Source organism: Rhyacophila brunnea, unplaced genomic scaffold, assembly GCF_057557595.1.
Source record: "Rhyacophila brunnea isolate RB1 unplaced genomic scaffold, BYU_Rbru_1.0 scaffold_22, whole genome shotgun sequence".
Taxonomy (NCBI): Eukaryota; Metazoa; Arthropoda; class Insecta; order Trichoptera; family Rhyacophilidae; genus Rhyacophila; species Rhyacophila brunnea.
Window position 1 is genome coordinate 11699988 of NW_028232882.1, and position 17203 is coordinate 11717190.

Here is a 17203-nt window from a genome sequence, read left to right on the forward strand (position 1 = left end):
ACGTAGACGAGGAATTTTAATCAGTTTCTATCTGCTACTTAGTAGTTTTAATTCATTTTACTCTTAACATAATGTTTTTTATTGCGAATTGAGATAGGTACCATGCCTAAAGCTTTATATAAAAATAAAAAAACTCTTTTCGTTGGAACTTAAACATATGCATGATTAAATCATTATTTACATAATTTAAATTCTCACCAACTATTAAATCATAATATAATAATTTAAATACCTATAAATGATAATATTAAATTTTTTTTTTAAAAGTACCTATAAGTACCTAACGTCTATTTATTTTCGAATTGCGTGGCGTCCAGTTGTCCTGGCGCCAAATCGTCCGACATCCATTTAAAACTTTACAAACATAGGTATTAGAAATATTCTAGAAAATAATGCAAGTAGGTACGTTTTTAAAGGGACAGACATAAAAAACGTGAATTAAAATTTTTAATATACCTAGGTAATACATTTTTTTTTTTTTTTTAAATAATACAAATTTGTTTAGAGCATACATATTATGCCATCAAGTTCCTTCACCTTTTCGAGAATGTTCCTTTTCTCTTGAACTGACAATGTTTTTCTTCATTGAGACATTATTTGAATGGGTTTAAACAGACATGTTTATAAATAGAAACTCACACACGCGCCTGGAACTTATTTCAATGATTGCAACGATTTTTAATATGAAATTTTAATTGAATTTTGAATATTTTAGATGTAAATTGTGTGAAAAAAAAATTGTAATACCTACCGGGAATTAAATGTATTACAATTAAACTACATAGAAATAGCGGGAAAACGTAAATTTTGTACACGTAAAGTTGGGGTTCCGTTTTATGTTAATCAGAGATCATCACTTAGAGGAGAAGATGTGATATGACAGTGAATCGCTGTTAAGGTCTCGTTAAAATAAGTTGCATTTGGTACAATTTTTTTTCTAGGAGGTATGTTTCCGAGGGTTCCAAATTATGTTAATTAATTGTTTGTGTTTTGTTATCTGCAGAGGGTTGGTCATTTCGATCCGGTGACCCGCGTCAAGTTGACAGCGGACCAGCTCATTCCCAACTTCACCATGAAGGAGGTGGTGGATGCCTTCATTCAGGAGAATGAATGGGCCCTAGACTATTAAATTGTATACATACCGATTGAGGGTACTAAATGCAACTGTGAATGTTAAAAGTGTGAAGGGTTTGTTTTCAAAATTGGATCACATCTTTTGTTGTAATAAAATGTTCTACTATTTCTGATGTAAATTCTACTGTATGTAACAGTAGTGAAGGGTGGAGGTAGGCTGGTAAGATCCGCCATAAATAGTGCACATTAAACTTTGTTAGTCATACGTATTTGTTTTTATTGAACTGAGACTAAACGTTACAGGTGGTGTTGGTTAGTTTTTAAAAATCAATCAACCCTACCTAAACCAAACCGTAATAGTTTTGGTATATTTTAGGTGATACGACATAATTGTGCACACTTTTCCATTCATACTTATTTGTTTTCATTGGGTTAAGAATACATATTACACAATATATTGTTGGTTAATTTTTTTAAATTCATCAAGTCCTGCCTAAACCAAACTATAATAGATAAAAAATATTATTCAATCTATAAAATATCCAATGTTATGTATGATTTAATTGCATAATTTTAGATATTGTGTAGATAGACGAGTATTTTTTGACTATTATCTATTATGGCTTGGTTTCGCAGGGTTCAATTGATTTTTAAAAATTAACGAACACCATCTGTAAATTCGAGTGCTTAAAGTCAGACAACGTGATCTACAAAAAAGTGTTTTTTTTTTTTTTTTGAGATAACGTTATTTTACATTTACGGCTACATGATAGTCAAACAACGTTATGTCAATCTTTTCTAATTTTTAATTAAATCGTCAGTAAAGTTTAACCCTAACTACATAAGTTACCCTTGTTTTCATATTTTTTAAAAACTATCCCTATAAATTTTAACATCATCATAAGCAAGATAAATGTACAATACACAATAAAATATAAAATATTAACATTAGGTTTTAAATAAACCTTTCCCTTGTTGAGTTACAAGAATCTAAAATAACGATTTTTGGCTCTCCTGTAAAGTTGCACTTTTGTAGATAGTGTTGTTTGACACTAAGCCCTCGAATTGTAGTTTTATTTCAATGAAAACAAATACGTATGACTGACAAAGCTTAGTGTGCACCATGTATGGCGAATCTTAACATCCTACCTCCACCCTTCGCCACTCACATGTAGTATGTATAGAATAATAATTATTGTAGATCCCAGGATATTCTTAGTTTCGGGCATTAAATAAAATACTGGTCCTAGACATTGGTTTGGATATTATGCCCTCTTTGCAAAGCGCTGTTTTTCGAAATGTTTTCCCTCACCTGTCATTGGCATACTTTATGCCCTGTCCATCATTGATCAGATGGCGGTCTAAATAGGGACAGGTAAAACAATTGAAATTTTAGGCGCAACACAAAACGAATGACCTATCAATTGTATTTATAAATACAGACAATAATAGTCTATATTGGTTGACTTCTTTATAGGGCAACACTTTATATTAAATTTGCAACTCCGTTTCAGTTAATTTAAAAGTTTTGTCTCTGTGATCATTTTTGAAAATATGCAACCCGACACTTATGTATATACATAATGTTTTTAATTCCAATAGCATCAAAAATTTATTAATTTTTGACTTTGTTTTAAGTTTACTATTATGTTAACTTTAAGTGACTTATTATTGATTTTGGATAATCGGCTTTGTAACAATCGTTGGGACTACTGATCGGTTACTTTTATTGAAACTACATTTGGAGAGATGTTTTTTAGCTGACACAGGAAACTGTGGTATTCATTGTTTTGGATTTGAACAACGTAGTGCATTTGTGGAACAATTTTTAAATTACGTCTTTTTATTAAGTACTTATGCAACTCTCAAGTGCAAATTACATGAATAGACTTAATGACTTTATGCTGACCGTCTGCCCTGGTCATACTTGATTGTGAAATGTCATTCCGAATATGTAAGCTAGTAAATACGATCAGTTACTTGTTCAAATGCAATCTCTAATAGTTTGCAATGACTCTTAAAGTAATAACTAAGGAAGACTGTTTAGTGTAGCCACTGAGCTGACCGATAGATATTTTTTTCATTTATTTAATTATTAAAACAAGTAACACAATCTATGTATGTTATAAACCAATTAAACCATGCGTCAACATGATCAAATCGTTCCGTGTAATAGCTATTTAATCCTTTCTCTTCATCATTCAGGATTGTGACCCTGATGATTTTTCCATCACGAGTTTTCCAGGTTATCATAATAAAATGCGGGCTATATGACCAAAAGTCTGGCGAAGGCAAACCGAGGAGAATCTGTCTCGAATCTGAAGTTCTCTGATTATGGATTCGTTGGTACGTTTGGCTATCCGCGAGATTCTCAGCATTTGCCTCCAGCACCACTTTTCTAAGTGTTTAGCCTCTGCCTTTTTCTTGCCTCTACTCTTCAGTACTTGCCTCCAAGTCTCAGAGGCATATATACAAATAGGGAAGATGAGAGCTATTACTCTTACTACACGCATTTTAGTTGTTTTGCTGATATTTTTACTCTTCCAAATTGATTGCAGTTTCGACACAACATTTTTTTGCCATTGCTATTATTCTTTTGATATCAGTCTCGCAGGAATCTTTTTCAAATATGCTCGATCCGAGATAAACATATTCGCTGACCATCTCTATGTTTTCAGTAGGAGTCTAGGTTGCGACATATTATTACGTCAATTTTGTCTTGGATATGTCGCTTTCTTTTTCAATCTAGTGGGGCAAGATAGCCATCTCTTTGGGTGATTTCGCAATGAGCAATGTGTCATTAACATATTTCAAATTGTTTTACCTCTGATAGCGACGCCGTTTTCTCAATTATTTAGTCCTCTCTCCATAATGTGCTCGCCATATGGATTGAAGAGAACTGGGGAAAGAATACATCCCTGCCAAACTTCCTTTTGCATTTGAAATTTTAATCAACTTCTGCATAATTTGTTTTTAATTAAGCGTTGACGATTGCTCACAATGATCAGGGCATGTCTGCTCATGTAATTAGAACACCAGAGAGTCATAGATTTACAATTGAAAAGTTTTATAATATGCGGATTCATATATAATCGGGTATTTTTTCATAACTACATAATGCAGTTCAGTTGTAAGTAATTTACAATGTAGATAGGTATGCAAGTTTTTATACAATTCATTTATGGAAAATATAGTTAACTTTTAAGAATATTCCTCGTTTCTTTACTACTTATATTGTATGTTGTTATAAATATATAGAGTATATTCATATTTTTTTAAAACCATGTTGACGTGCTGAGGAAACAAAAGGAATCAGTGACATCTATTTAAAAAAATACATTATAATGTAGTTTTCACATAGATATGTACCTGGTTATGTGTGTATTTCTACTATTACTCCAGTATTCACATTCCAACGTTTCTATCTTGAAGTCAATTTCAAAATGTCATTAGACAAGACAATAGTGGAAACGAGTGAATTTATTCTGATGATTTTGTTGGATTCTGCTTCATAATCTCCCCGTGTATGAATGTTGTTATTTTCATAGCAACGTATCCGTTGAAAATACGCGGTTATTATTTGCACTTACGGCAAAACCTGTTCTTATCTGACACTATTATATTGTATTATCTATGACGGTGGCGAATGGCGCGGAGGTAGACTGTGAAGATCCTACATAAATAGTGCACACTAAACTTTATCAGTCATGCTTATTTGTTTTCATTGAACTAAAAATAAAATTGAAGATTTCTTTAAGTTAAACACTCAACGTAATGAGAGGCTGCTTGGTGCGTTCTCTTATCTCCTCGTTGCTCCTAAAGTTATACCCCACCGCACACCCAGTATCCGTCGTAAACATCTGTTTTCGAAACTCAGTATACGGTTGCTCTGAGCCTTCGTAAGGTGACATGATTCGCTACCGTAAAGCAGTACCGTCAGAATGCAAACTTGAAAAGAATGCAGACTTAAATTGAATTTTAAAAATTAACCAATACCATCTATAATTTGTATTCTTAGTTCAATGATAACAAATATCTATGACTGAAAAACTGTGTAATGCTTTTGTCGGATCTCGACAGTCTACCTTCACCCTTCGTCACTAGTTTTGTATGGTCTGTCGAATCCCTTGTCCTCTCAGCACCTCAGCAATCGATCATATCTGAAAAAAAACCTGCTCATTAATGAAATATATTAAAAATAATTGATGATCCCTTCAGTTAATTCTTGCATAATAATAATATACCTATTTAATATTTATTTAAGCATTTTTAAGGGTACCTATATAGGAAATAGTTATTCACTGTAACCTACACATGATTTTAAAATAACACAAGGTTATTAAAAAGTCTGTGTCTCATTTCATATTCACCGAATTTTTGTTGTATGCATGTCATGTACAGTACACTCTTAGTAATGCGCCGCTATTGTTACTAGTTGAAAGCACAAAATAAAGCTCTATAATTCACCGGTATTCGATTGTCAAATTCAGTAGTCTGCCGCATACAAGTATACAACGCTGATGAGCTGGGTTTATTTTGGAAACTTCTCCTTCGTAAAACGTACGTTCATCGCGAAGAAAGTAATAATGCACCAGGGAGGAAAGTGTCCAAGGACCGCATCAAAATTATGACGTGCTCCAATGCAACCGGGACACACAAACTGAAGCTTTTGGTCATAGGGAAAGCCAGGAATCCTTAGCCATTCAAGAATATCTGCCTCACTGAACAACTGGTTGTGTCAAGAGATTTACCGTTTAATATTTAGTTAATGAACTTAATTTATAAATAATATGTATAATTTAGTAAATACTTGATTTTGATTATAAATAAAACTGTAATTTGCTAGTACAAATTTCTCAAAAAAAATATTTTAACGAAATACCTATTTTAATTTTTACCATATTTTGTATGTATGCACTATAATCTGCCGCTTTCACTAATTGGATACTTGTCTGGTTTTTGGGGTGGCAGATTACTGAAAGAGTACTGTACAATGTTTATGTCAAGATTTTATCTATTCTTAGCCGGGAGACAATCTTTAATCCAACCTCTTTTGGCATATCATAGATATTCGTAAACATCTCGTAGCTTCGTAATAAGATGCACCATCATACAGTTTTTTATTTTAAATGCTGTAATAATATTAAATTATTTTTTTTTAAATATATCACATTACGGTTAAATTTTCTCTCGGTAGGTAAAGGTGGGTTAATGTATCTGATTTATTTTGAAAATTATATTTGCACACGGAAGTTGTTTATAGTGTTCGAACCATAGATGTTGTTTGTTGATTGTGTTGATTAAACCTTGACAATACCATATTAATAAATAAAAAAATATGTAAATAAATGATAAAAGGCCATTTAGAAATATATATTAGGAGATTAATCATAATTTCTTCTCGATTGCGAAGCGTGTGATCTTCCGCGAGGTATCTTTGCAGAAATATATCGGTTACTAGCCATTCATTCAAACCATTGATTCCATTCTGTGGGTACCAAACACGCATATTGTATTGATTATAAAAAAAATCAATAATAACATACAGTATAACCCCGATAATAAGAACACGGTTAATCCGTCACTGTAAATTGAAATATTTCACGAAAATTCATCTATTTATAGCAATTTTGATATACAGTCGAACTTGGTTATTACGAGTAAGATGGGACCGACTGAATTTGCTCGTTAAAAGCATTACTCACTATATCGATAGATACATTTTTCGCGCCACGTTCTATTTAAGCATAGAACATAAAAAATCTGAAAACCATCGTGAAAATCCCCGAAACAAACATGGCATTCATAAACTACAAAAGAAGTTGTTTATTGTAATGAAGTGCTGAGCCGCCGGTGCTGGTAGGTGCCTACTGACTTCACAAAGCTTGGATTTTTTACATGCGAATTTTTGCGAATGCGAATGCGATTTTTTACATACAAATTTACATTTTTTACATTTCAACCGTATGCGTGGAAACTTTTTCAATATTGTTGGCGAAAACACCACTTAGGTACTTGGACACGTAAATAGTGTCATTAACGTAATCCGATCCCGGCGGCATCGGTTTACGGTCGGATTTTATTGCTTAGGGTCGAAAATGTTATTAAATGATCGACATATTAACAGTTTTAAGAAAATTTTTGCTCGGTATATCTGATAAGTAGCTCGTTATAAAAGTGAATAAATGTATGGAGAAAATTGTAAACTAAAATGTCAACGAATGTTTCCTCATTACATCCGAGATCTCGCTATTTCCGTGATTGTAATAATCGAGTTCGACTGTATTTCCTAATTCGATTTTCTGTTCCATCTATTTCGAATTAATGTGGTTTTACTGTATCGTCTATCTTGTAAATCTCATAAATCGAAAACAATTTTTTATTCAGGAGAATGGATAGTTTAATTTTAATTTTAGAAGTTTGAAATTTAATAGAGTGAAATTGATAGAAACTTCGACTTGCTTATGTAGCGAATTGCAGGTTGCCGATCACACCCTCTGGGAGTGTCCCCATATGAAGTGCCTAGTTTCAAATCCCCCTAAAACGGTTTTTGAAAATATTTGTATTAGATATGTATTTAGATCGATATTTTTGTTACCTATATATATAATTAATTAACGCTAAGAACCGTATCATCAAAAATTAGGGTAAATTTCAGAACCCGCTAAAATGGTTGGATGTGCTTTTCAAATGCCCCTAATATGGATAAGCGAAAATACTCTTTAGAATGTACGAATTAAATAATAAATACATAACATTCACTGATTTAATTATTTAATAGATATGACTTTTCTCATTTGTGTCGTTATCGTGAAATCGTTTTAAGGGGTTTTGAAACTGGGTGCTTCATATGTCGGTTGAAAGAGCTTCTCGAGTCGGTCCGACCCTCTGTTGAACCAGTTAGCCATTACCGCATGCTAATTCCGAAGGTAAATTTCTCAGTTTTCAAAAAGTTTGCGGCATTTTACGTCTTTCGAGAAGATCTTTTCTCGTCGAGGATTGACCGTAATATATTTAATCAGAATAGAAATCACGCACATTCTAGTATTTACCAACCAAGCATTAAAAGGCACCCATTATTCATTAAGCCACAGTATATGTCTACATAATGGGTGTGGAGACGTGGGATGGTGGATGGGAAAGTATGTTTGAAATTTAAGAAAATGAAAAACAAAAACAAAGTCTCTAGGTATACAAAATGGGAGGGATTGTATTTCGGTATTAGGTTTGCAAATTTTTACATTGTATGGAAACTAGTTTTGAGGTTTTTGTGGATTGATTTTTGAAATGATTAGATGTGTTATGGGTATAAGATTTTACACAGAGGTAAATATTCGATAATACTAGTGTATTCAGTAGATATCTTAGTTTTTACTGAAACGAGATTTATGGGTTTACAAGATTCATCAGTGACTTAATATCAGAAACCAAGTGTGATAACCTTTGTTCCAGGGCTAGCCAGTTAGACATACATTATTTGATGTTATCAATGTTCAAACTGGTTAATTGTGCAGCTCTGACAGTGTTGCCATCATTTTCTATGTTGATTATAGTACAAAAGGGTAAAAATTATAGTATTTCTGAAAAAAAACTGTGGTACAGGAACATTTTTCATCTTGAATCCTTCAAAATTATGGTATATTTGCGTAAAATTGTAGTATTTTACATTTTTCGCGGTTTCAAAATTATAGTATTGTACTATAATTATAGTACGGTTGGTTATACTGAGTTCTGATTTAATTGATTAAGAGAAATTGCATTTTGTTTAAGGCTATAGCCTCATTCAGTTGAGGCATGGTTTAAAAAGATCGTGGCTAGGCGATGCGCGGATTGTGCAAACGACATGTGGCGAACGAAATATAATTTGTCATAAAAATCCAACATGCGTCCATTTAATGTTATGTTTATTGTTATATTACTAAATAATAATAGTATATTCATTGACTTGTTTTCTTTTTGAGTACATATGTAAAGTTTTTTAGTCATCTTTACACGATTTAAGAATATTTTCATCCGACGCCATCACAAAATAAATCGACGTGCGGACACCTCGACTATCAGTCTCCGATTGGCGACTAGTGAGAAATTTTGTCGCACCTACTGTTGAAAATTATACCGTTTCACTGAAGTATGCTCTTAAGTATATCCTTGTTCTATGTGGGGCGATCATGACAGGACCGTACTGTTACAATATAAAACCTTTGGAACTCTTTATTTGGTTCATCCACCTTCCTTGCCCTTGAGACCTTCCTTCTCTTTAACAATCTTAGACTTTGACACAGCCAATTAATATTGTCATTCATTTTGTCTCTGTTCATACATCAGTGTGCTTACCGATAACGTGATAGTTGAATACTTGTTTCTTTCTTCCATATAAAAATGAAGACATAAGTGGATGAAGGTGTTATGTTACATTTTATGACAGTCTTTTTATTGCGTGGATGAAGGTGTTATGTACCCATCTTTCTTATGGATGTATCAAACATCTTATAATAATCATTGGTCTGGCATTACGGCAAGGGATGAAGGGACTAGGGAATCCAATCCCGAGCCAAAATTCTGATCCCGGGATTTCGGAATTACAATTTGACAATCCCGGGATCCCGGGACTGGTCCCGGGATTGGGATTTTTTTCCATTGTTAATATAATTTTTTTATATTTACAAATAACATTGATAAAATCGGTCAAAAATAAATCTAGTATAATTTATACTATTTAAGACATTTATTGTTAATATTGTATACGTTAAATCTTGGAAATACACAAGTTTAATGGAGTAAATAATATTATAATATAAATAATAATGTGAATTTAATATGAGATTGCTATTTCTGATAGTAAAGACAAAATGAATAGATCAGCGAGATTTAAAATAGTAAAGCAAATAATCATGGCGTACTTATGGCCTTTCCGCTTCATAAATCTAATTAGTCAGCCAAATATGAAACTGCCGTAAAACGTATGATATCATGGTGGAATTACTTTGTTAAAAGTGCGAAGCATTGTTTTTTTACCAATCTTTCTCATTTTTAATAATCTATGTGAAAAAATAAAATGAATTGGCAACCTACACATCAAACTTCGTTCAAACTCAGTTTATTTCTAATGTAGTTATTTTGTATTAAAAGTATTTTTTCTGTTATATTTTCCATAAAAATTGATAAAAAAAATCAATCCCGAAATCCCGGGATTGTGTTTATCAATCCCGGGATTCATAGGTATCGAAAATAGCTCGGGATCACGGGATTCGGGATCCCGGGATTGGATTCCCTAGAAGGGACTATGTTACCTTATTTTTTTTAGTTTTAGTTTTATTTTGTTATTTTCTCTAGTGGATGTAGGTGTCATGTACACGTTTTTATAAATAAATTACACATTTGAAGATTTTAACAAACTATTTCTGATGTTAGTAAAATTGTGTGTTCCTTAGTTACCACTTGAATACATCACTAGTTAAATCATCCTCAACTGAAAAAAATACATCAAAAAAACGTTGACCTCAATTTACTCAAAACTTTGATTTTGTAACTCCTTCATCCACTTGTGTCTTCAATTGCTTTCAGCGATTTTTATAGGGAAACCACAGAAGGCTATATATATTTGGCAGAATTTAACATCTTTTATAGTGCCTTATTTTGCCTGCGACACACTGACTTTGATATTGAAAGATTTTGCGAAGAATCCCACGCATCGTTTACGTAATTAGTTAAAAATTAGCCACCAGTTTAATCTGGGATTGAATATGCCGTTTTCAAGATCCATTCTCTTGAAAACTGCAGGGCATGTCAACCATATGTTTTTCCAAGTTATCATCCTCCAAGCAGATTGTGGTGACGACTGACTCATTTATCGTTTTGGTTGTGTCTATTCTGTTGTTTTTTTCCATGCCTTTACAGTTTAAATTTGGAGATTTATATGCAAATAGGGAAAACCAAAGCTTCATTCATCCAATATGTAATAAATAACATTGTATTAATATCCCATTTGTCCCTATGGTTTGTCATGTAGGTACTTATGTGTCTCTTAAATTTTATCTTATAAAAAAATATCCCATTGTGACGCTCTATCAATGCTATTAAACTCAATGACATTATTAATGGACGACGCACTCAATGCAGTAGATAGCATGTAAATTCGCACGTATAGGTAGACGTCACGATATTTCCATTATGCGATATCACGCATCGGGAATTTATAGCAATATGACCTTTATTGTAATGGCGTTAGAGCAGTGTTTCTAATGTCAATGTTCATTTGAGCGAACCCGTTCGAACCAAACCATTCGGCAGACCCAACAAAAAGCATCAGGAATTTATAGCAATATCACCTTTATTGTAATGGCGTTAGAACAGATTATGCCATTCGGCAGACCCGACAATAAAGTGAGTGTCATTTTCTTTTCCAGATGATTCGTCCATATTAATGTCATTGATTAAATTACAGTTACTGGATTTACCTACACAATTTTCTGTTTTGAAAAATGATTCCATGTTTTATATAATATGTATAAAATTATGTCGTATTTCAATTGTAATACATATGTATTATATTAATTGTTTACATATTGTAATTCCTACTGGGAACTTTTTAATGTCTTCATCTTTTTATTTTTAATATTTTTTTTATATAATATTAAATATATTTTAAATGTCTTCACTTATTTTTTATTATTGTTACTACATATTACTATAATGCCTTTTGAATTAATTAAAATAAAACACAATATGTCTTAGGTACTTCTCTCCAACATAATTATGTCATAGATAACAGACATAATAATATAGATTCGTAAGTTCCATACAAGATGATGACCCCGTACAAGTGGTGCCATCTCTTGGAGTGACATTGAATTAAGAACTCAAAAGAAGTATTCGTAAATCAAAATTGTGGCGAAAATAAATAAAAGACAATATTTGAAGTCAGATACAGTATATTGCAATGATAATAGTATTGACATTATGCACAACAACATAATATCGTCACCGTTCAGGCAAAAGTCACCAACCCTGAAAATGGCAGTTTTGAGTTGAGTTAGTCACCCGAAGCGTAAAATTATGTTCTGATGCAAAACTCACCACGGTACATTAGTTAGTAAAATTTTGCATAAATCCGAATTATTTGTTTTTCACTAAATGACTTTCGATAAAATCTTAACAAGCAAAAGTCATTATAGGTGAATAGACATTATTGACTATATAAAAAAAATAAATCCTTCGTTATAAATATACAAGCAAAAGTCACTATACTATGGATGGTGAGTTTTACTGATCCTTCTTTTGGCTAACATTGTTCAGATTATTAACAAGCAAAAGTCACCAAACCATAATTGAGCTACCTTGCCTCCTTCGAAACCTTCCAGATGTTTTAATTAGCATCAAAAAGTAAAATTACCTTAAAGAAATTATTAAGAAGACATGAGAAAATAATTTAATGTAGATAAAACCTTAAAAACATTAAAATCTGATTTTTCCTGCATTTTCAAACTTTCAAATTGCGATATCTCAAAACTATGTTTTTAGGGTTGGTGACTTTTGCCTGAACGGTGACGATATTATGTTTATGGGTGGGTAGGCTTACCATAATTATGATTCTCTAATCCGGGACAGGAACAGGAAATACGGCAAAAAACAAATTTAATCACCAAAAATTGTTTTATTATTAAAAGTATGTACAAAAGAAGAATTCAGAAGGTCTGCTGCAGCGGAAATTAAAAATATTTTATTTATTTATTGTACCAGTCGTACCACTTCTCGCTGGAATGAATTTTTTTCAGCACTTTATCATTTTTTTTAATTTTCTCATAAAAAAAGTTGCATGTATTGCCGAAGTATTGCGCCCATACCGTAGCATGCGGCCTCGGTCATCCGACCAAATGTCTTTCACGATCGAGAAAACATGCTCCAAAACTGTGGACGTTCCTGGTAGACAGGCACTAGTTTTACTTCTTTTCTATTTCAAGTGTCGTTAGTAACACTTATAAAATGCGTCTTCTGTAAGTCAGCCAATTAATCATGAGAATTTATTATTGACAATCATTCATTCTCAGAACAATAACCGGGACAAAATGCCAAACCGGCCGGGACCAATGTGTGAAACCGAGGCAATCCCGATCGAACCGGGACGTATGGTAAGCCTATTTATGAGGATATATCACTTTTTTTTTTGATTTTTAAGTAGACTGATTATATTGTTTTTTATTTTGATTAATGCAATGTCTTTCCACCAATAATTGACAGTTAATAATATCATAAGTTTAGTGATGTATAATTTTGGTGCTAATTTATCATACCCAAAATGACCGATACCTGGAAATTAATTACATAATTATTGTGTAATGGTACCTACATATATGTATCGTGGCATTATTACTTGGACTGCGTTATGCATTAATAAATCAAGTAGAAAGTAGTTCTTCATATTTGTCGTAATCCTCATCGTTGGGGATTGTGATTCCAGCAATCTGAGCATTTCGCCATCCACATTCCCCTTGATATTTCCACTGAGAATGAGCCTCTAAATTGTGATCATCTCGCATGAGTTATGGAGGAGTCACAAAAAATTATAGTTCAATTTTTAGAGAGAAAGATTTTTAAAATAATTTGTTTGTTTTCTTTGAGGTTGCTATATTATTATTTCTGAATGAATAAAAAGAAAAACCTAAAAGTGTAACTTATTCAGTTAGCTATTAAATTGGATTTTTCAAATTCGTGTTTTTTGCAGTAATTTTCTTCAATATTAATCCCAATGGTTGTTGAATTAGCTTGTGAATCTGTCCGTATGGTTGATTATCCAGGTACAATTTTGGATAGCTATTTTGTCACATTTTTTTAATCCAGTGTGGAGATTGGTCAACAGTATCTTCGACATATCTCTCTCAACACCGGATCTCTAAGGCATCAATCTTATGTCTTCTTTTTGCTTCTCGACATCTTAACGAAAGACAGAGATCACTGAAGACTTGACTAGGTGGACTTTACCTTTTAGTGAAACTAAGAACTCTCATGACAAAATCTCACTTGGTTTATAAATACATGACATCCTCTAATTGTCAAAAATTGTGTAACATATACCTACATTGTTCAAAGCATATTAAATTATATTGTGGATTGAATTTATAATATATGTATGAAACTGTTGCAATTATTGGTCTGTTAAAAATTTAAGTATGCTTATTTAATGTATTATAATATATAAGGTTTATTGAAAAAGTATACAATCTCTGGCTGCGTAAAATACAATTTTGTGAGTGAAATTGAGTTCCTTCCAGTGGCATTTGCAACTCGGAGAAAAGTCAAAAATTACTAGGAACCGTGTTGGGAAAACAGGGAGCCTGATGAACCACAGGAGTGTTAAATTTGGCCAAGAAAAACTGAATCAGATGTGATGTTTCTACGGTGACAACTTAGTGCACCTTAGTTTCTGGGTTGTACCTGTATACCTATCACGAGTGTAGAACTACAAAGTTCTAAGTATTTATTTTTGGTGAAACAAAAATAACAATGCGGCAGCTACTTCATTGTTAAGTTTGTTTTTCAAAAATAAACACTTAAACCTTATAGTATTTTGTAGTATTAGGCTCGCGTTATGACTCCTCACCAATGATCACGGTATTGGAAGTTGGGGTGACCGTTCAAGTCTTTCTGTCATTTCGAATAACAACCCGATGAGATTGTTCTCGATTTGTTTACGCTAAAAAACAAAGGTTTTAATTTTTTTAGTTTAGTTTAATAGCCTTTGTAAAAAAAAGAATTATGTTCAGGACCGGTTTCATCTAATTTTCAGAAAAATTTTAACCGTTGTGTATATGCGAATACTTGTGGAAGCCTAAATGAGTAGAACATTATCAAAAGGTATATAAAACCAATATTAAAAATGTTGACAGAACAGAAAAAATTCTATGTACATGCATTAGGATTTATATAGGTTTTATAGTAGTTTTTAAAATAGATATTGTATTAGGTAGATATAACGAATTGACATCTAAGGCCCTCACGCACACGACAACCACTTGTGTATGTAACAGGTTGCAAACCAGGTGTTCATTACACAGACTGGAAGTAACGGGGTGCGGTATGGTATTTATCAGTGCATGGTGCGAGCGCTACTTCAACAGTTACCTGCTGATTTCCCCGTATTCTCATGTCCAGGCCATCCTCGAAATGAATACGTGGCCTGCGATCTGTCGCATCCACGAGTGGTTGTCATATGCATACAGCCTAAATGTTAACAAAGACTAAGTAGTTATGTACCTTTTGATATCAAAGTTCTCAAATATCTTTTATATTTTAATATCATTAATTTACGTATTGTATACTGATATTTATAGTAATTATGATTTTTGTAATCAAATATTGTCAGTCGAATCCATAACTCTTTTAAGTCACATTTGATATATTTTACAGGAGAGTTCTTTGAAAACGTGGGATTTAAAGAACTCATGAAAAATATTTGAAATGTGACATAGGATAGTTCTGTATTTAAGTGACTAAATGAATACAGTGTAACCCCGATTTTACTTGTCAGTAATTCACATTATCCCACTATTTGTGTGTAGTTTCTGCAGTTTTGTTTCATTTTCCACAATTTGCATCTGAAATATTTACAATTCAATTAAAATTAAAAATCTAATTTATTTTAATACATGTGCGTCAAAGACTTGGATTGCACAATGCAATTATTATTTGTTTGTTTACACCTGTTAAAATTCAAGAGAAAAGGATTATTATTGAAAATGTGAAAGAACATGTTGACATAAATAATATGCTCAAAAAAAATTTGCATAATTTTTTAATAAAAAATAGATTTGACATTTAAATAATTCAATACTAAAGACTAATTTATGTTTTCCCTTTATTTAAGTACCTTCATAAACATAAAATTGGGGTTTCATTGTAGTTTGACATATCGCGAGTGGAGAACTACAATGTTATAAGCGTTTATTTTTGGAGAAACAACAAATGTAATAATTGAGTCAGCTTAAAATACTAATTCATTGTTAGGTTTGTTTTGTTAAAAATAAACACTTTTAGGCTCGCGATATATTCTGGCCAACATGTCAGTATTGTATGTAGTGTGAAAGGACGTATGCGTAGACTAGGATTTTTAGTTCCCCAGATGCCCATAATTGACATGTCGGCCATAATATAGAAGTCACACTGTATAATATGATAATTATAACATTAGTGATCATGACTTGATTTTTATATTATTTTTATTAAAATTTAACTCTCATCTTGTTTCTATGTCTATAGATACTATGTTTGGTTTTAGAAATATATAATATTATATTATCCTATTACAATAAAAATAAATTTCTTTATGTCTTTATGTCTTTTTAACCTTATTCCTTTCTGAATTTTTATCACAGGCTCGAAAGTCTGGATTGGTCTCAGAGACTATAAATCCCTTTCACTGCTATGACGTTTTTCAATATCCTGGCGAGAAGTGTTACCATTTATAATAATTATTGTTGTTACCCACCTTTCTTATTGATTGTGCGAGAATGAATTATTATTTAACACCAGAGTGTGGGCGACTAATAAAAACAACTCACGGTGAATTGAAACTTGCCAATTGAGGGTAGGTGAATCTACATTCCCTGTTTACACAATGCTGTTTTTATAATTTGTCACAAAGACATTTTTTCTTTGCTCAACCTCGACAGTTTCTTCGAACGTCATTCAAATAGTTTTATTGTTTTGATCAGATAATTACCAATAAATAACCTTAGATTATTTAAATGTGATTACGTTATTTCTTTATGCGTTGATTGTATTATATTATTCAGAATACAGAAGACAGAATAATAATATGTATGTCGTAAATTGATAATAATCTTTTTCTTCCACCCTGTCACGTCCCAACATTGGGGCATAGGGCAAGCACAAGTTGGCGCCACTTACCTCGGTCCAGGGCGATAATAATAGGCGGTAATGGTGGCGATAATAATAATTGCCTATTAAGTACACTAATGAATAACTTTAATTTCCAATTAGCCAAAATCATCTACCCTTCAAATAAAATGTTAAAAATAGTACCTAATTAAATTTAAAAAGCAAACGTTATAAAAACATTAATTGCGCAGTAAAAATTTTCCAAAATAATTTACCATTCCATGCATTGTGATGC

At 32.2% G+C, this 17203-nt stretch overlaps 1 protein-coding gene across 2 annotated transcripts in view; it reads left to right on the forward strand.

Annotated features, from left to right (window-relative positions):
* Positions 1 to 17203, forward strand: part of STUB1 (STIP1 homology and U-box containing protein 1) — a 66863-nt gene that overhangs the window by 14620 nt on the left and 35040 nt on the right. The window contains exon 7 of one of the 2 annotated variants that reach the window (XM_085949980.1): positions 1004 to 16392. The exons of the other annotated variant lie outside the window; for it this stretch is intronic. Within the exon in view, the coding sequence (XP_085806106.1) occupies positions 1004 to 1129 (126 nt within the window). The 3' untranslated portion in view covers positions 1130 to 16392. Of the gene's footprint in view, positions 1 to 1003; positions 16393 to 17203 lie in introns of those variants that run through there. 2 annotated transcript variants of the gene reach the window in all.